At 38.2% G+C, this 26,044-nt stretch overlaps 1 protein-coding gene across 2 annotated transcripts in view; it reads left to right on the top strand.

The window, feature by feature from the left end:
* Positions 1-26,044, top strand: part of ZDHHC15 (zinc finger DHHC-type palmitoyltransferase 15) — a 224,416-nt gene that overhangs the window by 61,364 nt on the left and 137,008 nt on the right. For both annotated transcript variants that reach the window (XM_004380170.2, XM_023734698.1), the window contains exon 3: positions 17,560-17,654. In XM_004380170.2, the coding sequence (XP_004380227.1) occupies positions 17,560-17,654 (95 nt within the window). The remainder of the gene's footprint in view (positions 1-17,559; positions 17,655-26,044) is intronic.

Below are 26,044 nucleotides of genomic sequence, written 5' to 3'. Positions count from 1 at the left end.
CTTTGAAAATAATCCTCTGTTCTCTGAGACAATTTACACAATGGCCCTGCCCTTCAGACTTTAGGTATTGGCCACAGTCTCTGGATTACGAGTGGAGGCCCCTCGGCCCTGGGCTTCAGCTCTGCCTTACAGGCTCCCTGGGACAGCACCTCTGCTCCCTTGGCTTTAAGCACACCATTCTCCCAGTCCATCTGAGTGGCGACTCTACCCTTAGAAGCACCAGAGGCCGTTGCTCCACCCTTTGAAACCCCTGAGGTCATGGCCATACCTTTTGAGACTGAGGCAGCTCCGCTTCTTGTGTCCCTTGTCCCTTCAACTTCTGCTTCCTGTGACCTCTTGGCCCTCGGGCCTCACACCCGCATCTGCCCTGCTGGGGCAAGTGTTCCAAAGCTCTGTAGTTCCACCGGTAAGTGCCCGGAGGCACCCCACTCTGCCAGGAAGCCTTCTGCGCACAGGCACTCAGCTCCCTCGCTCCGTGGGTCAGCAAACCTAGGTCCACCGATAAGTGCCCAGAGGCACCCCACTCCGCCAGGAAGCCTCCTGCTCACAGGCATTCAGCTCTCTGGCTCCGTGGGTCGGCTCCAGCGCTGTCTTTCACCGGTCTCCTGGTTCTGCTGTTGTTGGTTCTCTGCTGCTGCTGGTCCTCTGTCACTGTGGCACATCTATCCATTCACAGTTTTAAAACCGCTTCCACATTTTAGGTATCTGTTAGAGCAGCACCCCACTCTCGGTACTAAATTCTGTCTTAGTTATCTAGTGCTGCCATAACAGAAATACCACAAGTGGATAGCTTTAACAAAAAGAAATTTATTTCCTTACAGTAAAGTAGGCTAAAAGTCCAAATTCAGGGTGTCAGCTCCAGGGGAAGGCTTTTTCTCTGTCGGCCTTCTTCTCTTCAGTGTTCCCCTGGACTAGGAGCTTCTCGGTGCAGGGACCCCAGTCCAAAGGATGCATTCTGCTCCTAGCACTGCTTTCTTGATGGTATGAGGTCCCCCACTCGCAAAATTTTTACTTCCTGTCCCTGCAACGCTATGATCTGCAGGTCTAAAGGTCTTAGTTCCAAAGGGAGGAATGTTCCCACGAGGAGACACAACACTAATTCCATTGAACTGAAAGTTAAAAATGCCACCCGGCCACTTTGGGGTCCTCATGCCTCTGTATCAACAGGCAAAGAAGGTAGTTACTATATTGGCTGGTGTGATTGATTGTGATTACCAATGGGAAATCAGATTGATACTGCATAGTGGAGATAAAGAAGAGTATGTCTGGAATACAGGAAATCCCTTAGGACATCTCTTAGAACTACCATGCCCTGTGATTAAAGTCATTGGAAAACTAGAGCAACCTAATTCCAACATGACTACTGTGATGGTTAAGGTTGTGTGTCAACCTGGCTGGGCCTTGATTCTTAGTGGTTTGGCATTTATGATGTAGTTCGGCAGCTATGTAATGATGTAATCATCTCCCTGATGTAGTTCGGCAGCTATGTAATGATATAATCACTTCACTGATGAGATCTGCTACAAGCAGCCAGTCAGTTGAAAGAAAGTTTCCTCGGGAGTGTGGCCTGCATCCAATATATGTGGACTCTCTTGCAAAGCTCCCTGGCTTTTGCTCATTCTGGATGCCCATCTGACCTCCGGTTCTTAGGACTTGAGCTAGCAGCTTCCGTGCCGATCTTGTGTTTCGTCAGCCTCCACAGCCTGTGAACCAGAGGCCTGCTGTGTGACCTTTCGATCTTGCAGCTGTGAGTCAGGAGAAGCCTCCAGCCTGACCCATGGACTTGGGATTTTCCAACCTCTATAACTGTGAGAGCCATTTTCTTGATATAAATCTCTTTCTCTTTATATATATACACACTTCACTTGTTTTGCTTTTCTAGAGAACCCAGCCTGTGACAACTACTAATGGCCCTGACCCTACGGGAATGAAGGTTTGGGTTATCCCACCAGGCAAAGAACCATGATTAGCTGAGGTGCAAAGAGAATACGGAATGGGTGGTGGAAGAAGATTGTTCTAAATACCAGCAATGACCACATGACCCATTGCAGAAACGAGGACTGTAATTGTTATGAGTGTTTCTTCCTTGTTTTATTAGACATGTATGTGTGTATATATGTTGTTGTTAAGTGACGTCAAGTCGGTTCTGACTCATAGTGACTGCATGTACAACAAATGAAACACTGCTTCATCCTGACCTATCCTCACAATTGATGCTGTTTCAGCCCATTGTTGCAACCACTGTGTCAATCCATCTCATTTAGGGTCTTCCTCTTTTTTGTTGACCCTCTACTTTACCAGGCATGATGTCCTTCTCCAGGGATTGGTCCCTCCTGATAACATGTCCAAAGTATGTGAGACGAAGTCTCCCCATCCTTGTTTCTAAGGAGCATTCTGGCTGTACTTCTTCCAAGACAGATTTGTTCATACTTCTGGCAGTCCATGGTATATTCAATATTCTTCACCAACACCATAATTCAAAGACATCAGTTCTTCTTTTGCTCTTCCTTTTCATTGTACAGCTTTCACCTGCATATGAGGTGATTGAAAATACTATGGCTTGGGTCAGGGACACCTTAGTCCTCAAAGTGTCATCTTTGCATTTTAATGCTTTAAAGTGGTCTTTTGCAACACATCTCTCCAATGCAAAACATCATTTGTTTTCTTGACTGATGTTTCCATGGGCGTTGATTGTAGATCCAAGTAAAATGAAATACTTGACAACTTCAGTGTTTTCTCCGTTTATCATGATGTTTCTTATTGGTCCAGTTGTGAGGATTTTTGTTTTCTTTATGTTGAGTTGTACTCCATACTGAAGGCTGTGGTCTTTGATCTTCATCAGTAAGTGCTTCAAGTCCTCTTCACTTTCACCAATCAAGGTTGTGTCATCTGCATATCACAGGTTGTTAATGAGTCTTCCTCCAGTCCTCATGCCACATTCTTCTTACAGTCCAGCTTCTCAGATTATTTCCTCAGCATACAGATTGAATAAGTATGGTGAAAGGGTACAACCCTGATATGCCTTTTCTGATTTTAAACCACACAGTATCCCCTTGTTTTTTACTTTGTACAGGTTCCCCATGAGCATATTTAAGTGTTCTGGTATTTCCATTCTTCGCAGTGTTATTCATAATTCATTATGACCCACACAGTCGAATGCCTTTGCATAGTCAATGAAACACAGGTAAACATCTTTCTGGTATTCTCTGCTTTCAGCCATGATCCATCTGACAACAGCAATGATATCCCTCATTCCATGTTCTCTTCTGAATCTGGTTTGAATTTCTGGCAGTTCCCTGTCAATGTACTGCTGCAACTGTTTTTGAATTATCTTCAGCAAAATTTTACTTGTATGTGAGATTAATTTTTCAATAATTTCTGCATTCTGTTGGATCACCTTTCTTTGGAATCGGCACAAATATGGATCTCTTCTAGTCAGTTGGCCAAGTAGCTGTCTTCCAAATTTCTTGGCATGCACGAATGAGCGCTTCCAGCATTGCATCTGGTTGTTGAAACACCTCAACTTGTATTCTGTCAATTTCTGAAGCCTGTTTTTCACCCATGCCTTCAGAACATCTTGGACTTCTTCCTTCAATACCATCAGTTCTTCATCATATGCTACCTCCTGAAACGGTTGAACATTTACCAGTTCTTTTTGGTACAGTGACTCTGGTATTCCTTCCATCTTCTTTTGATGCTTCCTGCATCATTCAATATTTTGCCCATAGAATCCTTCAGTATTGCAACCCAAGGCTTGAATTTTTTCTTCAGTTTTTTCAGCTTGAGAAATGCCGAGTGTGTTCTTCCCTTTTGGTTTTCTAACTCCAAGTCTTTGTACATTTCATTATAATACTTTGTCTTCTCTAGTTGCCGTTTGAAATCTTCTGTTCAGTTCTTTAACTTCATCATTTCTTCCATTTGCTTTAGCTACTTTACGTTCAAGAGTATACATCTGTACACATATCCTTAAACCATACATAATTTCTAAATAAAGACAATTTATAAAGTCGTACTTGCACCTAACCTGATACAACCAATATGCATACAATGGAAAACACCCTAGACCCGTTTGCATCTTATATTTTATATGTAATGGAATAAGGGAGGGAAGAAAACAACAACAATAAATATATATATACATATATATATATATATACATACATGTATATTTATATATAGGATAAGGGAGGGAAGAACACAAAAATATATATATGTATAGCAAATATTTTTGTGTTCTTCTCTCCCTTATCCCCTTACTTAATAAATATAAGATGTAAATGGGGCTAGTGCATTTCAGTTTACACATGTTAGTCATATCATGTTAGGTGCAAGTGTGACTTTATAAACTGTCTTTATTTAGAAATTATGTAAGGTTTAAGGAGATGTGTAGAGATGCCAAGTTGACAAAAGGTGGACTGTGATGGGTAATATTATGTGTCAGCTTGGCTAGGCTATGATTTCTCAGTAGTTTGGCAGACATTGGGCTGATTGCTCTTCCATAATGTAATCACTTCCATGTTGAGATCTGATAGAATGTAATCACCTCCATAATGAGATCTAATATAATGTAATCACCTCCGCAATGAGATGTGCTATGAACAGCCAATCAGTTGAAAGGGGAGTTTTCTTGGGGGTGTAGCCTGTCTCCAGTATATAAATGGATGTCCCAGTAAGTCTCACTGTCACTCTGGATCCTGTAACTGACTCGTCATCATCTGACCTACGGTTCTTGGGAAGTAAGCCATCAGCCTGCCACGTGACCTGCCAATTTTCAGTTCGTCAGCCCCTGCAGCAACGTGAGTCAGGCAAAGCCTCTAGCCTTATGATGGTTAAGGTTGTGTGTCAACTTGGCTGGGCTGTGATTCTCAGTGGTTTTGCAGTTGTGAGGTAGTTTGGCAGCTATGTTACGATGTAATCACTTCCATGTGAGATCTGATATAATGTAATCACTTCCATGATGAGATCTGCTATAAGCAGCCAATCTGTTGAAAGTAAGTTTCCTTGAGGGTGTGACCTGCATCCAATATATGTGGACTTTCTGGCAAAGCTTGCTGGCTTGTACTCACTCTGGGTCCTGCAACTGGCTCCAGTTCATCTGACCTCCAGTTCTTGGCACTTGCGCTAGCAGCTTATTTGCCGATCTTGGGATTCATCAGCCTGTACAGCCTGTGAGCCAGTGGCCTACCCTCTTACCTGCCGATCTTGGGATTTGTTGGCCTCCTCAGTCTGTGAGCCAGAGGCGTGTGGTCTGACGTGCCGATGTTGGGTTTGCCAGCCCTTGCAGCTGCGTGAGTCAGGAGAAGCCTCCAGCCTGACCTATGGACTTGGGACTTTCCAGCCTCTACAACTGTGTGAACCATTTCCTTGATATAAATCTCTATCTCTATGTATGTGTGTGTATATATATGTGTGTGTGTGTGTGTGTGTGTCTATGAGTGTGTGTATATATGTATGTATATATACATGTGGTGGCACAATGTTTACGAGCTATTGCTACAAACCAAAAAAGGTCGGCAGTTTGAATCCACCAGCTGCTCCTTGGAAACCCTATGGGGCAGTTCTACTCTATCCTATAAGGTCACTATGAGTTGGAATTGACTCAATGGCAATGGGTTTATATATATATATATATATACTTTACTGGTTTTGCTTCTCTAGAGAACCCAGCTTAAGACAAACCTGATGCCTAACCCATGAATTTGGGACTTGCCAGCCTGCACAACTGTGTGACATTTCCTTGTAATATATACTTATATATATACATTTCACTGGTTTTGCTCCTCTATTAAAACAAGCCTAAGACAGGTTCCTTCTAATTCTGTGAATCTGTGACTTGTTTTAAACTATACTGCACTATTAAACCAGAATATAGTGCAGTATATAACTGCCAGTAGGAACATCGTTTGGCATAGACATAGAAAATATAAGGGCAAATAAATGAAAGCCTCAAATCTTATAACCTTCATTCAGTTTTTAAAGCATAGAAAAACATAGTCAAACATTCTACAGAAGTTTTTCAATTTCCTGTCTGCTTGATGGTTCTTGATAAATTTTAATCTCTACTGCACTTTCGGCAGCATTGTAACAGTAGAATATAACAATAGAATATAAACTTCGTTGTCATACCTACCTGGGATCAAGTCTTGATTTTGACACCACGTATATGACCTTGGAGAATTAACCTCGGTAAGCTTCACTTTCTTCCTCAGTAAAATGTAGATAACAATACTGTCTCAGTCATCTGGTGCTGGTCTAACAGGAATACCACAAGTGGATGGTTTTAACAAAGAGAAATTTATTCTCTCATAGTCCAGTGGGCTACAAGTCCAAATTCAGGACATCAGCTCCAGGGGAACACTTTCTCCATCGGCTCTGGAGGAAGGTCCATGTCATCAGTCTTCCTTTGATTTGGGAGCTTCTCTGTGCAGGAACCTCAGGTCCAAAGGACGCGCTCTGCTCCCGGCACTGCTTTCTTAGTGGTAGGAGGTTCCCATGTATCTCTGCTCGCTTCTCTCTCTTATATCTCAAAAGAGATTGCATTAAGACACTAATCTTGTCAACCTCATCAGTATAAACTCATCACAGTGATAGAATTCACAACACATGAGGAGATCACATATAATCTCATCATAGTGGTAGAGTTTACAACCCATAAGGAAATCACATCAGATAACACAATCATACAATACTGGGAATCATGACCTAGCCAAGTTGCTACACACATTTTTTGGGGGACACAATTCAATCCATGACAAATACCCACCTTTCATGGTTGTTTTGAGCACTAAATGAGATGATGCATATAAATCTCTTAGCATAGTGCTTGGCACAAAATAAATAGTAGCAGACACTATTATTGTCATTGCTATTGTTATTAGTATCGGAGAGTACCTAAAAGTTATTTTTTCTAAGAAGTAGTATGTGTTTCAGGACTATAATTCTCTACAACACCCTTTGTGAATAGATTTTCAAAACTCATGCGTTAATATTTTATAGGTAGAATAACTGAGACCCAAAGAAGTAATAAATGTTTACCTAGTCATACTGATTCTAGTGCACAAAAGGCCTAAAGCCTGGGTCATTTGAACCATAGTCCAGAATATTATAAATGAATCAGCCTTGGTTACACAGGACTCAGAAATTCTTTTTTTTTAAATCATGAGTTTATGTCTTCTTCCATAGATCATACAAGAAAACTTGCTAATGATACATATATTTTGTTTTCATAAGAGTGTTTTGCATAGATGATCTCATTCAGCATCATATTTTCTGTATTTCTAAGATCTTAGATTAGGAGATCCTCTGTCTTCTGTTCATGGAGTGAGGATCTAGGGTGAACTGGGGATTAGGGTTTTAGTAGGGGCCAAGGATGGGGTGAGGCTCAGATATGAATTTAGGAATGAGATGGACACTGTCAGACAACATACATATAATCAAGAGTCATGTAATGACTACAGTTGCTCATCTTTAAAAGGGCCATTAATCATTTTAAGCAAAAGGTCAGCTCATTCTCTGAGAATTCATTTGTGTTTTGAATTGTTGCCATCCTAAATTCTGTGATTTCTCCCTTAAAATTAAAATGGTTATAATGATTTACTGAACTTATCCAGTTTTCCATTTGAAAATCCAGAACATGGAAATATCTGCTTTGTGCTGGCTTCTCGATTATACTAACCTTAATTTATTGGAGACATATTAGACACTAGGAGGGTGGAAGGGCACTGAAAGGAAAAAGTTTGAGCCATAATATGATGTTTAATATTCACCTCCAGACTGTATAGGGAATCCTCAATTAGGTTTTGAGCAGTTATCTCAGTGCTCTCAGTAATATACTATTTTATATTTATTTTTGTAGAATTACTTTATAATGAAGGTTTTGGGAACCAGACAAAATTCCCCTTTAGAGGCTATCCCACTTCTAAAAGACTGTTTAATATTAATATTATTTTTTGTTACAAAAATAGTGTTTATTGAAAATTTAAACAATATAGAAATAAGATAAAAAATTAAAGTTTTCCTCACACTGTCCCCCTCTTTATCACTATTCACAGGTAACTAATATATTTAGTTTGATTTGTATTCTTCTAGATCTTTTTCTCTACAATTGCATACAAACATGAGTACAGATGCATATATTTATATAGGCTTTGTTGTTGTTTTAACTGGATGACACTATGCATATTGTTTTATAACTTGCTTTTTTCATTTAATAATATAACATTGATATCTTTCCATTTTAACATATACCAAGGTATTTTATCTTTTAATAATCTCAGAGTATTCTATAATATGGATATACTAATATTTATTTGACCATTTCCCAATGATGAACTTAAAAAAAACTTTATTGTTTTTCTTCATTATAAAAGTAATGGAACCTTATAAAATGCAAACAATACAGAAATAGATAAAGTAGGAAGTATAAATTCTTTGTAATTACTGCACTGCAAAGGTTAGGGATGAAGTAAGGTTCTGTGGTATCCATTTGTTCACATCACTTGGTACATTTTTTAAAAGTGAGTTTGCCTCTTTACATTTTGACATGTCTCTTTTGATATAGCTACATCTTAATACACCATTTCAAAGCTATGACACCTCCATGCCTCAACTCATCTCTCCCCAGTGGGATGAGCTGGAACTTCTATGGTCCTGTACCCTTCCCTCTATGTCCCAGCAACTCCCATTTGTATCAAGTTACCTCTGGGTGGGGGCAGATCCAGAGCCAAAAATTATGAGCTCTTTATGTGTAAAGAAAGATCAGCTAGAATGCCACCAACACCAGGTTTCAGAGTCATAATTTTACTTCCCACCTTAGCTGTGTGCCTGTGCACACTGCTTTAACTTCTACAGTCTATAATGCCCCAATACATTAGAGTATGGCTGTTGAGGAAAATAAAAATGTTGGACTGGGAAGTCAGAATAAATAGCCATCATCTGTTCTGCTAAATATCAGAAAATCTAAGATAAAAAGACATCAAGGGAAAAGGCCCATTTTTAGGTGTCTTTGGTTTTGTTTTTGCCAGTTTTATTGAGGTATAATTTACACACAATAAAAATTGCCTTTTTTAAGTATGCTGGTTGATGAGTTTTGACAGGTATGTACAGTGATGTAACCACCACCACAATCAAGATAGAGAATATTTACATGACCCCAAAAGATTCCCTCTGCCCCTTTGCAAGCAATACCCTTTGCTCCTACCCCTGGCAACCTCAGATCTGCTATCTGTCCCTATAGTTTTGCCTTTTTCCAAAATAGCATATAAATGGAATCATACAGTATATAGCCTTTTGTATCTGGCTTCTTTCATTTAGCATGTAAGATTCATCCATGTTGGTGTATGTATGAGAAGTTTGTTCCTTCTATTGCTGAGTAGTATTCTGTATTACAAACGTACCACAGTTTGCTTATTCATTCACCAGTTGATGGGTATTTGGGTTGTTTTCAGTTTTAGCTATTATGAATAAAGATGATAATAATATATAGGTACAGGTCTTTGTGGGGATGTATGTTTTTATTTCTCTTGGGTAAATACCTAGGAATGGGATTGCTAAGTCGTGTGGTAAGTGTGTTTAACTTTATAAGAAACTGCCAAACTGTCCAAAGTTGTTTACTATTTGCATTCCCACCAGTGATACGTGAAAGTTCCAGTTGCTCCATGTCTTCACTAACACTTGGTGTTATCAGTATTTTTTTAATCATTCTAATGGGTATGAAGTGGTTTTAATTTGCAATTCCATAATGACTAATGATACTGAGCGTCTTTTCATGTGCTTATTTATCATTTATATATCTTCTTTTGTGAAGTATCTAAGTCTTTTGCCCATTTTTTATTGAGTTGTTTTCTTATTATTGAGTTTTAAGAGATCTTTAAATGTTCTGGATATAAGTCTCTTTGTTTTTAAGCAAACCTGATTACTCCCAGATGACAAAATTAGGACCAATGCGAAGAAGTTACCAGGAGGCATATTTCTGCTTAATATGAGGAAGATGTGTTCCAATAATAGAATGGGCAACCCCAGGAGTCGATAAGTTTCCCATCATTTAAGGTATTCAAACAAAAGCTGGGTAACCAATTATTAGGGATAATGTGAAGCAGATTTATGCATCATATAGACCATTGGACCAAATGGTGTCTAAGATCTTCCAACTCTCAAATTTTATGAAATTAAAATAAAGCAAGTCAACATCATGTTAACGATGTAGAGGATATCTTGGTTGTATCAGCAGAAGGTAATCATTCTGAGGGAATCAAGCTGTGATTGGGAATACCCCTGCCACCCTCTCAGCCAGCAGAGAATTGGCACACAAATCCCTACCCACCATATAGACAACAGAGATTCTCTGTTTCCTTTTAGAGTCTACTGTTAGTGTCCCTTACAACGTGGAGCCATTGGGCTGTACTTAATCCAAAGTATATATACGGAGTGATGATCTCTCAAATATCCATTTTAAACCAGAAAATAAGCCAAAAATTGTTCCCCGAGGGATGTTGCCCTCTGTACTTCTGTATACCCAAGATCAATGAAATGTTGGGTGGACGTTGTTAAGAAGAGGATTAGAAACAAACCATTTTCCTCCTTTGAACCAATCTATGGTGTTTCTGCCCCTAGAGTCCTCTGTGTAATTTTTACCACCACGTCTCAAAAACCAAATCACTAAGATTCGAGAAGAAGGAGGGGGGAGGAAGAAAACTGATGTTTATTAAGTGCTTATAGTATGTCAGACTTCCACATTTAAGTCAATTAGTTCTCACAACCTTACAAGCTTGTCAGATAGGTATTAGTGGTATCTATCTATCTATCTGTCTGTCTGTCTATCTCTCTAATCTATCTATTGAGAGAGATTGGTGATCAGCAAGGTTAACCAGCTTCCTAAAGACTCAAACAGCTATTAAGTGGCTGATCCAGAGTTCAAACTCCAGTCATCTAATTCCAAATCCATTGTATTTTGCATGACACCTCAATGCCCCCAGCAGACAAGAAAGAGAAAACCTCTTCAGCATGGAAAAACAAAAACTGAAAGGGGCTATAATAATCTAAGTTTATAAACATGAAGACTATGGATTTTGTTAGATTGGTGTTGTTCACCAAATTCCAATATACTAGGACCAGAAAGCTCTCTGAAACTTAGAAAAGTTTAAGACATATAAAATAAAAGCCCTGTTTTTCCAGTGGGTGGCAAACTTACGAGACTCAATACCCCCCAAGAATTGGTACAGACTGAAAACGTAACTAGCTTTATAAAAGATTTATATAAATTGATGATTAGTAGATGCTTAATGACCAGAGAGGTCATTGGTGATTCAGTGGTAGAATTCTGGCCTTCCATGTGGGAGTCCTGGGTTTGATTTCCCAGCCAATGAAACTCATGCACAGCCACCACCTGTCAGTGGAGGCGTGTGTGTTGCTGTGATGCTGAACAGGTTTCAGCAGAGTTTCCAGACTAAGACAAACTAGGAAGAAAGGCCTGGTGATCTACTTCCGAAAATCAGCTAAAGAAAACCATATGAATCACAATGGTCTAATTCACGACCAATCATGGAGATGGCGTAGGAACAGGCAGCGTTTCATTCCATTGTGCATGGGTTGCCATGAGTCAGATGGAGACTCTAAGGCAGCTAACAACAATAACAGATGCCTAATTGATAACTAAGAGAAATTAAGATTCTTGAGAGTCAACTCTAACTTTTGAAGTTGACATCAATGAGGAAAACCATGCCTGTTCAAAACAAGATGCTATATGCTGGCACCAGAATTTGATCCCACTATCAGAGAGACTCCTGGAAACCCTGGTGGCATAGTGGTTAAGAGTTTGGCTGCTAACCAAAAGGTCGGCAGTTCGAATTCACCTTGGAAACCCTATGGGGGAATTCTACTCTGTCCTATAAGGTCGCTATGAGTCAGAATTGACTTGACGGCAACGAGAGAGACTCCTAGCGGTTGGCTGACTAAACCAGGGAAACAACTCTTGGGAAAATCTTGAATTCTCCTACCTAACCAAACACCAAACCCACTGCTGTCAAGTCAATTCCGACTCATAGCGACCCTATATGACAGAGTAGTACTGCCCCTTAGGGTTTCCAAGGCTGTAAATCTTTAAAGAAGCAGACTGCCACATCTTTCTCCCGCGGAGCAGCTGGTGGGTTCAAACTGCTGACCTTTTGATTGGCAGCCAAGTGCTTTAACTACTGTGCCACCAGGGCTCCTGAATTCTCCTGGGGGCTAGCTAAATCATGGAAACAACTTTTGATCAATTCTTGTAGAATCCTTACACCCTTGGGCACAACCTATGGGCCTCTTTTGCTTTCCAAACTCTCCTTCAAATAGCTATTCAAATAGCAAGATGCAGCTCTTTGTTAGCACTTCTAAGGCAGTAAAAGAAAGACAAATCACCTGTATGGATCAGAGAACTTGAATATTGGAATCAACACCTCATTGCTAGGTGTTCTACTCAAAGAGAGAAGTGACTGTCTGCTGACAAATAACAGCCAGATTTCTATCCTGAGCAAAAATGAGGATTTTAGTGAGGACTCTCAATTGCTAAAGCTACAGCTGCTGTTGAAGTGTAGCGTGTAGTTGCAAGGTATGCCTCTCTCCCTATTAACCCCCATCTACCAACCCAAATGCATTTAGTTATCAATTGATATGAAAGATATTATAGAAAATAGTATCTTTTTAAACTAAACATGATTTCCAACGTTAGCTTTTAAAGAAATAGGTATGTTAGGTAATTGCCACAGTAACAGCTTTAGTGTATATGTGTCTGAATGTATGTAGTAAAGGTGCGTTACTTTCCTCCTTTCCCCATTTTGTTGCTCATCTTGCTACATTCAGGGCAGTTCATTTGTTGCATTCATACCTATTCACATAAGCACGCATGTGCACGTGCGCGCACACACACACACACACACAAAATCACTCACTTCCCATTAGTCCCTGGGAGTAACACCTAGAAAAGCCATCCTGCTGATGAAAGATGTTGCTAATAACAATTTTATGCTACTTCCACCATGTAATTTCAGATTCCGTAATTTTTATCAAGGTGTCTATGAGTGATTATTTCAGGAAATAATCTCAAATAGTCATTCTCATTTCAGAAGCTGTTTCCATACTGAGATAGTCACATTGCAACAGAGAGACTAAATTCAGACTAACTGCATGCTTAGATGCATTCTTCTTGGCAATTGGTCTTGTTCCTTATGGTTGATTGCTATTCCTGAAAACCTTTACACCTGTGGAAAGAAAAAAAAAAAAACACTTGAAAGGTTTTTGGCTTTCACGTGGTAATCACAGCTTCAGCAGCTCCTGATGACCCATGACCGTGGTCATTGCCAGTTAAGTAAAAGGCTCTACTGTGCCTGTTTGCTTAAAAAAAGGTGTTTTCTCACTTCATTCTGATGTCAGTGAGTAGTGGTAGTTCAAGCATGCAGTTCACAAGCTGTTTCATTTTTCCACTGATCTGAAATGTCACTGGAGCATGACACTTAAAAAGAAAGGATCAGTGTCCCTGCGTTTACAAAGAGGACTATTCCAGGTGAAAAAGAATTAATTATAAAGACATATGTTGCATGTTTTTTAAGGCAAAAAAATAATGGACTTCCACACATCTGTGAACCATAGCTTACGGACATCATATATATAGGAAAAAAACAAAATTGGGAATCATGAGGTCTGCCTAGATTTCAAGAATACTCACTCCAGAGTGAGATGTGGCAGAGGCAGGCAATCACCTGCCAGGAATGTTGAGGAGAAGCTTCCTCCTTGGGATGGTAGGCTGAACAACCAAATGACCTCTAAGGCCTTATTTCTCATGGTTCATCTGCCTCAGAATCATCTAGGGAGTTGCTAGATTATTGGACCCCCATCTCAGACTGCTGACTCAGAATCTTTTGTGTAGGGTTTGGGAATCTGAATTCTAATAACCTCCTTAGGTGATTTTGATGCACACTAAAGTTTGAGAACCCCTGCTCTAAGGAAAAGAGCTCTGGGCTAGGAGTCAGGAAACCTGAATTTTGGTTCCATTGCTTCCATAACTTTGCTGGGTGACCCTGAGCAAGCCCCTTGCTCTCTCTGGGCCTCAGTTACCTATCTGTAAAATGAGGGAGTTGAATTAGATGATCTTTGTGGTCTCATCTAACTCTAGTATTTTATTAAAACTACAGTATATTCCCTATTCTACCAATCTACTGAATGACCTTGGCTTGGTCACTTAACTTCAAGTTGCCTCATTTTCCACTCGTCTCTAACAAACAAACAAAAAAAACCCCTACTCATTACTTCTACCAAACACTAGGATACAGGAATGGGAACCAGCCATTTCAGGTTCCATGATAAAACCAGTTATTTACTTATAGTATCACCTGAATCAAGTTAAAGTTTCACACTTCCCACCTCAATCATTGAAATACAAATTAAGCTAATGCCCTTAAAATACTGCCAAGTGTAAGAGTTTTGTTCTCACCATTCAGGTGACCCAAATTGCTGAATCTCATTACCCTTGAAATGCCAATGATAAAGTAAACATAAAATTGTTCCCCTAATTTCTTTGCCACCAAAGGTTTCATACTCTCATTCCATATTAAATGAACATGAGTTAATATATATCCCTTCAAACTTAATCATGTAATCTTCCCTGCACAAGCCTCTTAAAACCCAAGAAACATTAAAAAAAAAAGAAAAAAAAACAGCAAAAGATAATACATTGAGAAATAGTCTAAAGGTCTTGCCTAAGATCAAAAATTCTGATAACACTTCACGTGGGCTAGGCTGGGGAAAGAAGCACTCTCATTCATTGGTGATGAGAATGTAAATTAAATACAACTTCTCTAAAGGGGAATTTGGCAATATCTACCAAAAGGCATACCCTTTAGCCCAGCAATCCCACTTTAGGGAATTGATACTATGGGTGTTCTTTGTACATGTGCCAATGACATATATAAAGTTATTCATTGCAGCATTATTTTTATTAGTAAGAGAAGGGGGGAAAATAAATGTCCATCAGAGATAGTCTAGTTAAATAAATTATGGTATATTCATACAGTGGAATCCCCTGCAAATTTTTCTTAAAGAGTGAGAAAACTCATTCTCTCAGAGTTATGTTAAGTGAGTGAGATGATCTTCAATTTACAGTGAATGAAAAATAAAAGTAAGATGCAAAACAGTGTGTAAGGATATTGCTTTTTGTGAAAAAAAGCATACTACCTGTGTGCTTTTACATGTATAAAATCATAAAGGATACACAATAAACTCATGACATTATGACACTGGTTGCCCCCAAGGAGGGGAACTGGGTGGCTAAGGGACAGGGATAGGAGGGAAACTTTACACTGTATATTTTTTTATACCTTTGAATTTTCAACCATGTGAATGTATTACCCTTCAAAAATATAATGAAAATTTAAAATATAAAAACTCTGTATGTATATTGTGTGCATATATTCATATCAGCATAGAAATACGAATTCCAAAACGCTTAATTGTGCTCACATGGAACCTGTACATAAACCAAGAGGCAGTCATTCGAACAAAGCAAGGAGATACTGCATGGTTTAAAATCAAGAAAGATGTGCACCAGGGTTGCATTCTTTCGCCATACTTATTCAATCTGTATGCTGAGCAAATAATCTGAGAAACTGGACTACATGAAGAAGAATGTGGCTTCAGGATTGGTAGAAGACTCATTAATAACCTGTGATGTGCAGATGACACAACTTTGCTTGCTGAAAGTGAAGAGGACTTGAAGCACTTACTGATGAAGATCAAAGACTACAGCCTTCAGTATGGATTACACTTCAATGTAAAGAAAACAAAAATCCACACAACTGCACCAATAAGCAACATCATGATAAACGGAGAAAAGATTGATATTGCCAAGGATTTCATTTTACTTGAATCCAAAATCAACGCCCATGGAAGCAGCAGTTGGGAAATCAGATGACATATTGCATTGGGCAAATCTGTTGCAAAAGACCTCTTTAAAGTGTTAAAAAGCAGATGTCACTTTGATGTTAAGGTGAGTGTGACCCAAGCCATATTTTCACTCGCTTCATATGCATGCGAAAGCTGGACAGTGAATAAGGAAGACTGAAGAAGTCATGCCTTTGAATTTTGGTGATGGCAAAGAATATTGAATATACCATGGACTTCCAAAAGAACAAGTCTGTCTTGGAAAAAATACAGCCAGAGTGCTCCATGGAAGCACGGTTGGGGAGACTTCGTCTCACATACTTTGGACGTGTTATCAGGAGGGATCAGTCCCTGGAGAAGGACATCATGCTTGGTAAGGTAGAGAGTCAGCGAAAAAGAGGAAGACCCTCAACAAGATGGATTGACACAGTGGCTGCAACAACAGGTTCAAACATAACAACGATTTTGAGGATGGTGCAGGGCCGGGCAGTGTTTCATTCTATTGTACATAGGGTCATTATGAGTCAGAACAAACTCCACAGCACCTAACAATAACAACAACATAGAAATAAGAATATCTGGAAGTATACACACCAAACAGATAGTATGTCTTAAGAGAGGGAGGTGGGAGGTTAGAGGTGTGTAGATGGATGGCGGGGGGGGGGGAGGCGTGGACATTTACTTTTTATATTGCTCTATTTTTAAAATGAGATTTCATAATTACAAAAAGGAAAAAATAACAAGCACATAAAAAAAGTCTTGTACTGTAGGGATGGGAATACTGGGTCACAAGAATAACGCTTTTTTCAGTCCAGTCATAAATGTATGAGAGGCTCAGTTCTATGCACTTGGTGTTGAGTCACATCATTCCTTTGAATCTTTCTAATGGCGTGAGGTAATAAGACTGGCATCTAAGGCCTCACAATGATACAGTAAACTGACCTTCACTCTTAAAACCACCTCTGTGAAGAATATCAAATTTTCCCATATCTGAGGGCAGAATATAAAAAGAAAGGGAGTGGAGAGCCCTTTTCACAGTTCACTCGAAGGCGCAACTCAAACTTCAGAAGTGTTTAGACTTTGGGTCTATGGGAAAGAACTTGGGGTTTGGAGTTAGAAGGCTTATGTTTAAGGCCTGCTACATTATGTACTAGCTGTGGACTTCAGTTAATCAACTACCTCTAACAGTCTCAGTTCCTTCATGTATTAAAAAACGGGGAAGATAATTTCTGTCCTATTATCTATCTCACAAGGTTATTAAGAAAATCAAACTATATAATATAAAAAGTACATTGTAAACTCTGAAGTGCTGTGCAAATACTATCATCTTTCAGTACCCACAGTGGCAGAGATAATGACAATTGGCTATAGTCGTTTCCCCCATATTGTCATGAAGGATATTTCTCCCTCTACTCCAGAATCATGTGGCAACTTTTAAAACATGAAACAGAAAGTCCCTGGTTCAAAATTTAGCATTATACCTGGTTTCTTGCACTTCTGTTGCTTCCAGGCATGGGAAAATGATAAGAATGAGCAGAGAGTACTTGGTAATAGGAAAACAAAATAGAAATCTGTCGTTGAGCTTTATGTCTTTTTGAACCTTTATAAATGGATAAAAATATAATATAAACCTTGAAATTTTTATTATTTCAGTTGTCTACCTCATACTCTACCATGCTATCTTTGTGTTCTTTGCCTGGACCTACTGGAAGTCTATCTTTACACTACCACAGCAGCCAAACCAGAAGGTAAGAATACTGGTTACTTTATAAAGCTAAGAACAGAAGAAAGTAGAGATGCTAATAAAGCAGGAGAGTGGGCAGAAAGTAGAGCAAATAACCTTCCAGTATAAAAGAGAAATTGAGGGTAGTCTTAATGGAGAATTCTTAGTGATAAAGGTAAATTAAAAGGCAGATAGACAATTGAAGGAATTTGTGTAATCACCAGCCCTGGATATTTTTAAGACTAGGAAACACTATTTGCATTAGTGGATATAATTAGAGATGCAAGAATCCACTTGGATTCTGAGGACCCACCTCTTCAGTTCTATGAATCTATTATTTTAGTGTTCAGCAAGACTCTGGAAGTCAACTCAGAGAAAAAAAATCAATAGTTGAATAAATCGTTTTCAAACTGAATTGCTTGAATCCAAGTGTTTTATGTAGTATTTGGAGGGATTCCATGAAAGAGTATGTGATCATATTCATAATGTGTAACTACTTTAAACCAGGTTAGATTCCAAAGTAAAAACAAACAGTGGAAGAGATTTTCAGTCTCCAAACATTAGGACATACTGGTTTAAATTGTCCCCTTCATGAGATCAAAATGGTACACTAGAAGAAGACAGTTATACACAAAAGAAGGCAATAATGCAGGAATGGAGGAACATAAAGAAAGATATAAGACATAGAATACAAATAGCAAAATGGCATATATAAATCCTACCTTGTCAGTAACTACATACATTAAATGGATTAAACCCTACAAACAAAGGAAGAAATAGGCAGAATAGATTTAAAAATATCATCCAACTATGTGCTGTCTACGAAAGACTCACTTTAGAATCAAAGAGACAAATAGGTTCAAAAGGAAATAATGGAAAAAAGTATTCAATGCGATTAGTAACCAAGTAACCTAGATAGTTATACTAATATCAGACAAAATAGACTAAGTCAAAAATTGTTACAAGAGGCAAAGAAGGATATTATATATTGACAAAACAGTTAATTCATCAAGAATGTTGTTATGGATTGAATTGTGTCCCCCAAAATGTGTATCAACTTGGCTAGGCCATGATTCCCAGTATTGTGTGATTGTCTACCATTTTGTCATCTGATATGATTTTCCTATGTGTTGTAAGTCCTACCTCTATGATGTTAATGAGGTGGGATTAGCAGCAGTTATGTTAATGAGGCAGGACTCAACCCAAGGTTAGGTTGTGTCTTCAGTCAATCTCTTTTGAGGTATAAAAGAGCGAAGCAAGCAGAGAGACATGGACCTCATACCATCAAGAAACAAGAGCCAGGAGAATAGTGCATCGTTTAGACCCGGGGTCCCTGTGCTGAGAAGCTCCTCAACCTGGGAGGATTGATGACAAGGACCTTCCCCCAGAGCCAACAGAGAGAAGGCCTTCCCCTGGAGCTGGCACCCTGAGTTCAGACTTCTAGCCTCCTAGACTGTGAGAGAATAAATTTCTCTTTGTTAAAGCCATCTACTTGTGATATTTCTGTTATAGCAGCACTAGATAACTAAGACAAATATATAACAATTATAAACATATGCATACCTAACAAAGGAGACCCAAAATATACAAAGCAAATGGCAAACATTGACAGAATTGAAAGGAGAAATAGTTCTACAATAATAGCAGAATTCAATGTACAACTCTCAGTAATGGATAGAAAAGTAGACAGAAGATCAATAAGGAAATAGAGGACTTGAAAAACACTATAAACCAATTAGACCTAACACATGTATAAAACATTGTACCCAACAGCAATAGAATTAACATCCTTAAATACACATGAGACATTCTCCAGGATAGACCATATGTTAGAACACAAATCAAGTCTCAATAAATTTTAAGAAAAGATTGGAATTATACAAAGTACTTTATTTGACCACACTGGAATGAAACTAGAAGTCAATAACACGAGCAAAACTAGAAAAATTCACAAATGTGTGGACATTTAAAAACACCCCCTCTTAAACAACTGGTGGGTCAAAGAAAAAAATCACAAGAGAAATTAGAAAATACTTTGAGATGAATGAAAAAAAAAAACACAACATAACAAAACAAAACTTATGAGATGAAGTAAAAGCAGTTTTCAGAGAAAAACTTATAGCTGTAAGTGCCTACATTAAAAAAGAAAATCTCAAATCAATAACCTAACTTTATATTTTAAGGAACTAGAAAAAGAAGAGCAGAAGGAAGAAATAATATAGATCAGAGCAGATATGAATGAAATTGAGAATAGAAAAAGAGAGAGAATCAACAAAACCAAAAGTTGGTTCTTTGAAAAGATCAATAAAGTTAACAAACCTTTAGCTTGATGGGATAAAAGGAGAGAGAGAGGGAGACAAAATATAAATCAGTAAAATCAGAAGTGAAAGTGGGGACATTACTAGTGACCCTACAGAAATAAAAAAGGGTTGTAAGAGAATGTGATAAATCATTGTACACCAACAAATTAAATAACCTAGATGAAACAGACAAATTCTTAAAAACACACAATTTACCAGAACTGACTCAAGAAGAAATAGAAAATCTGAACAGACCTATATGACAAGTATAGAGATTGAATCAGTAATGATAATAATAAAAAAAACTCCAAAGAAAAATCCAGGACCAGATGGCTTCACTGATGAATACTACCAAACATTTAAAGAATTAATACCACTCCTTCTCTCTCTATCAAAAACTAGAAGAGGGAAAAACACTTCCCAACACATTCGATGAGGCCAGCATTACACTGATCACCAAAGCCAGATAAAGATACCACAGGAAAACTACAAGCCAGTATCTCTTAAGAATATAGATGCAAAAATCCTCAACAAAATAACAGCAAACTGAATCCAGCAGCAGATTAAAAGGATAATACACCATGACCAACTGGATTTATCCCAGGAATGCAAGGCTGGCTCAACAGAAAAAATCAATCAATGTAATATAGTACATTAATAGAATGAAGGAAAAAAAACCCATATGATCATCTCAATTGGTACAGAAAGAGCATTTGACAAAATCCAACACCTTTTTATGATTAAAAAAAAAATTCGAGAAACTAGGAATAGAAGGGAACTTCCTCAAGATGACAAAAGGCATTTATGAAAAACCCACTGCTAACATCATACTCAATGGTAAAAAACTGAAACCTTTCCCCCTAAGATCAGGAACAAGACAAGGATACCCACTTTGTCCAATTTTATGCAACATTGTACCTGAAGTTCTAGCCAGGTCAGTAAGGCAAGGAAAAGAAGTAAAAGACATTTAGGTTGGATAAGAAATAAAATTATCTCTATTCACAGATGACATGATTTTACATGTAGAAAATCCTAAAAACAATCCACAAAAAACCTACTATAGCTAATAAATGAATTCAGCAAAGTTTCAGGATATAAGATCAACATGCAAAAACCAGTTGTTTTCTATACATTAACAACAATTATAAAAGGAAATAAAACAATTACATTTACAATACTATCCAAAAATACTTAGGAAGAAATTTAACAAAGGAGGTGCAAGACTTGTACACTGAAAACTATAAAACATTGTTGAAAGAAATTAATGAAGTCCTAAATAAATGTAAAGCTATCCTGCATTCATAGATTGGAAGACAAAATTTGGCAGTACTTCCCAAAGCAATCTATAGATTCGATGCAATCCCATCAAAATCTCAATGGCTTTTTTTTTTTTGGCAGAAATTTTATGGAATGGCAAGAGAACTAGAATAGCCAAAAAAGAACAAAGTTGGAGGATTCACACTTGACGATTTCAAAATTTACTGAAAAGCTACAATAATCAAAACAATAAGGTACTGGCAAAAGAACAGACGTATAGGTCAATGGAATATAATTGAGAGTCCAGAAATAAACCCATGCATCTATGACCAGTTGATTTTCAGTAAGTGTGCCAAGACCATTAAATGTAGGAAAGACTAGTTTCTTCAACATATGGTGCTGGGACAGCTGGATATCCATATGCAAAAGAATGAAGTTGAACCATACCTCACACCATATACAAAATTAACTCAAAATGAACCAAAGACCTAAATGTCAGAGCTAAAACTATAAAATACTTAAAAGAAAATATACCTGTAAATCTTTATGACCTTTGATTTGGCAATGGATGTGTTCTTAGGTACAATACCAAAAGCACAAACAACAACAAAAATAGATAAATTGGACTTCATCAAAATTAAAACCTTTTGTACATCAAAGGACACTATCAAGAAACTGAAAAGACAACACACAGAATGTGAGACAGTATTTGCAAGTCATATATCTAATAAGGATCGAGGATTCAGAATATATAAACAACACTTAAAACTCAATATCCAAGGGACAAACTCTCCAATTTAAAAATCGTGAAAAGACATGAATAGACTATTCTTCAAAGATATATAAATGTCCAAAAAGCACATCAAAAAGATGCTTAATAGCATTAGCAATCACAGAAATGCAAATCAAAAACACAATGATATACCACTTCACACCCACTAGGATGGCTATAATTAAAAAACAGAGAGAGAGAAAAAAACCTATTAGTGAGGATGTGAAGAAATTAGAAGTCTTATACATTCCTGGTGGGAATATAAAATGGTGCAGCCACTTGGAAAACAGTTTGACCAGTCCTCATAAAGTTAAGCATAGAATTATCATATGACCTAGCAATTCCACTCTGATGTATACACCCAAAAGAATTGAAAACCAATGTTCAAACAAATACCTATACAGAAATGTCCATAGCAACACTATTCACAGTATCCAAAAGGTGTAAACAACCCAAGTGTCCATCAGCTGATGAATGGATAAACAAAATGTGGAATAGTCATAAAATGGAATATTATGTGGTCATAAAAAGGTATCAAGTACTGATACATGCTACGACATGGATGAATATTGAAAATACCATGCTAAGTGAAAAGACATCACACACAAAAGGACACCTATTGTATGATTACATTTATATGAAACATCCAGAATAGGTAAATACACTGAGACAGAATACAGATTAGTGGTTGCCCAGGACTGGGAGGAGGGAAGAATAGGGAATGACTGCTTAATGGGTAGGGGTTTCTTTTTGGGGAAATGAAAATGATATGTAAATGGTTAGTGGTTATGGTTGCACAACACTGTAAATGTACTAAATGCCACTGAATTGTACAGTTTAAAATGGTTAAAATGATGAATTTACTATTATATGAAGTTTACTTCAATAAAAACAATTGACTGCTTTACACTATTTGTGAAGCTTGTACCCAATAGAAGGAAAGACTAAGTGGTTGGGAATTTTAAAGGAATAAACTGGGACATGTTATCAGGAGTGACTAGTCCCTGGAGAAGGACATCATACTTGGTAAAGTAGAGGGTCAGCAAAAAAGAGGAAGACCCTCAATGAGGTGGATTGACACAGTTGCTGCAGCAATGGGCTCCAGCATAGCAAGGATTGTGGGGATGGCTCCGGACCAGCGGAGTTTCATTCTGTTGTACATAGGGGTGCTGTAAGTCAGAACCGACTTGATGGCACCTAACAACAACAACAAACTGGGTGAGATGATGACAGGATTTAGACAAGCATTGCAAATGTCTTACATTTAATATCTACATCTTCATCATTTTTAATTTGTAGAAACAAGAAAATTCTTAGGGCATATTTGATAGTCAAAACATTAATTTTCCTAATACCAAATATATCTCAGTCTATCAGCAAGTGTCCCATCCAAAACGCATTATTGGCTCATTGCATTGTAATCCTCAGTAAGGCTCAACAAGTGCTGGAAATAGGGCATCTAGGACAGACATCTTATTCTAAACCAAAGCCTGTTTGTTGAATCACCACAAGGTTTTTTTCACACACAAGCAGAAACAATTCTGTTTGTGCCTTCCAACTAGATAGAGTGTACCATGTTGCTGTTTTTAGATGCTGTCGAGTCGGTTCCAACTCAAAGCGACTACGTACAACAGAACGAAACACTGCCCGGCCCTGCACCATCCTCACAATGCTTGTTATGCTTAAGCCCATTGTTGCAGCCACTGTGTCATTCCATCTCATTGGGGTCTTCCTCTTTTTCGATGACCCTCTACTTTACCAAGCATGATGTCCTTCTCCAAGGACTGATCCTTCTTGATAACATGTCCAAAGTATGTGAGACATAATCTCGCCATCCTTGCTTCCAGTAAGCACTATGGCTGTATTTCTTCCAAGACAGACTTGTTCGTTCTTTTGGAAGTCCATGGTATATTCAGTATTCTTCACCATCACCACAATTCAAAGGCATCAATTCTTCAGTCTTCCTTATTCATTGTCCAGCTTTCACATGCATGTAAGGTGATTGAAAACACCATGGCTCAGGTCAGGCACACTTTAGTCTTCAAAGTGACATCTTTACTTTTTAACACTTTAAAGAGGTCTTTTGCAGCAGATTTGCCCAATGCAATGCATCGTTTGATTTCTTGACTGCTGTTTCCGTGGATGTTGATTGTGGATCCAAGTAAAATGAAATCTTTGACAACTTCAGTCTTTTCTCCGTTTATCATGTTGTTGCTTGTTGGTCCAGTTGTGAGGATTTTTGTTCTTTTTATGTTCAGGTGTAATCCATACTGAAAGCTGTGGTCTTTGATCTTCATCAGTAAGTGCTTCAAGTCCTCTTCACTTTCAGCAACCAAGGTTGTGTCATCTGCATAACGCAGGTTATTAATGAGTCTTCCTCCGATCCTGATGTCCCGTTCTTTATATACTCCGGCTTTTCTGGTTATTTGCTCAGCATACAGACTGAATGAGTATGGTGAAAGAATACCACTCTGATACACACCTTTCCTGACCTTAAACCATGCAGTATCCTCTTGTTCTGTGTGAATAACTGCCTCTCTGTCTATGTACAGGTTCCTCATGAGCACAATTAAGTGTTCTGGAATTCCCATTCTTTGCAATGATATCCATAATTGGTTATGATTCGCACAGTTGAATGCCTTTGCATAGTCAGTAAAACACAGGTAAACACCTTTCTGATATTCTTTACTTTCAGCCTGGTGCTATCTGGCATCAGCAATGATATCTCGGGCTCCATGTCCTCTTCTGAATCTGGTTTGAATTTCTGGAAGTTCTGGGTCGATGTATTGCTGCAAGCACTTTTGGATGATCTTCTGCAAAATTTGACTTGTGTGTGATATTAATGATATTGCTCGATATTTCCACATTTGGTTGGATCACCTTTCTTTGGAATAGGCATAAATATGGATCTCTTCCAGTCAGTTGTCCAGGTAGCTGTCTTCCAAATTTCTTGACAGATGGGTGAGCACTTCCAGCACCGCATCTGTTTGTTGAAACAACTCAGTTGGCATTCCGTCAATTCCTGGAGTGTTGTTTTTTGCCAATGCTTTCAGTGCAGCTTAGACTTCTTCCTTCAATACCGTTGTTTCTTGATCAAATGCTTACTCCTGAAATGGTTGTACATCAACCAGTTCTTTTTTGTATAGTGACTCTGTGTATTCCTTCCATCTTCTTTTGATGCTTCCTGCATCGTTTAATATTTTCCTCATAGAATCCTTCAGTATTGCTACTCGAGACTTGATTTTTTTATTCATTTTTTTCAAACTGAGAAATTCCGAGCGTATTCTTCCCTTTTGGTTTTGTAACTCCAGGTCTTTGCACATTTCATTATAATACTCTACTTTGTCTTCTTGAACCACCCTTTGAAATCTTCTGTTCAGCTCTTTAACTTCATCATTTCTTCCTCTCGGTTTAGCTACTTGACATTCAAAAGCAAGTTTCAGAGTCTCTTCTGACATCCGTTTTGGTCTTTTCTTGCTTTCCCGTCTTTTTAATGACTCTTTGCTTTCTTCACGTATGATGTCCTTGTTGTCAATTTTATTCAACATTGTATACCATAAGAAATTATATTCCCAAGGACATCCCAGAAATTAAAGGGCCACCCAAAGGTACTACTTTTAATTATCAAAATTAAAAAGAACTTTCAAAAACTTTATGCTTTCATGTTACTCAGTATACATTGTTCTTCTAAGAAAACAATTAGCTGGGTGTTTTTATCTATTAAATTTGCAATATTTAGTTGCTCTTTTAGAACACTGCCCTTTAGCCTTTTAGTTGGGACAGATCTTAATTATGTGGGTGTTTTAGGCTGAGTTCTCTAGAGAAGCAAAACCAGTAAAGTGTGTATATATATATATATGTATATATATATAGAAAGATTATATCAAGGAAACAGCTCACAAAATTGTAGAGGCTAGAAAGTCCCAAGTCCGTGGATCAGGGTAGAGCCCTCTCCCAAGTCACACAGCTGCAGAAGCTGGCAAGCCCAAGATCGGAAGGTTGGAGAGCAGGGCTCCCACTCACAGGCTGTGCAGATCAATGAATCCCAGGTTTGGCAGGTAAGCTGACAGCTCAAGTCCCAAGAAC

The sequence above is a fragment of the Trichechus manatus genome, unplaced genomic scaffold (assembly GCF_000243295.1).
Source record: "Trichechus manatus latirostris isolate Lorelei unplaced genomic scaffold, TriManLat1.0 scaffold00070, whole genome shotgun sequence".
Classification (NCBI taxonomy): domain Eukaryota; kingdom Metazoa; phylum Chordata; class Mammalia; order Sirenia; family Trichechidae; genus Trichechus; species Trichechus manatus.
Note: the sequence above shows the minus strand (reverse complement) of the source record. Positions and strands in the feature narration are given on the sequence as shown.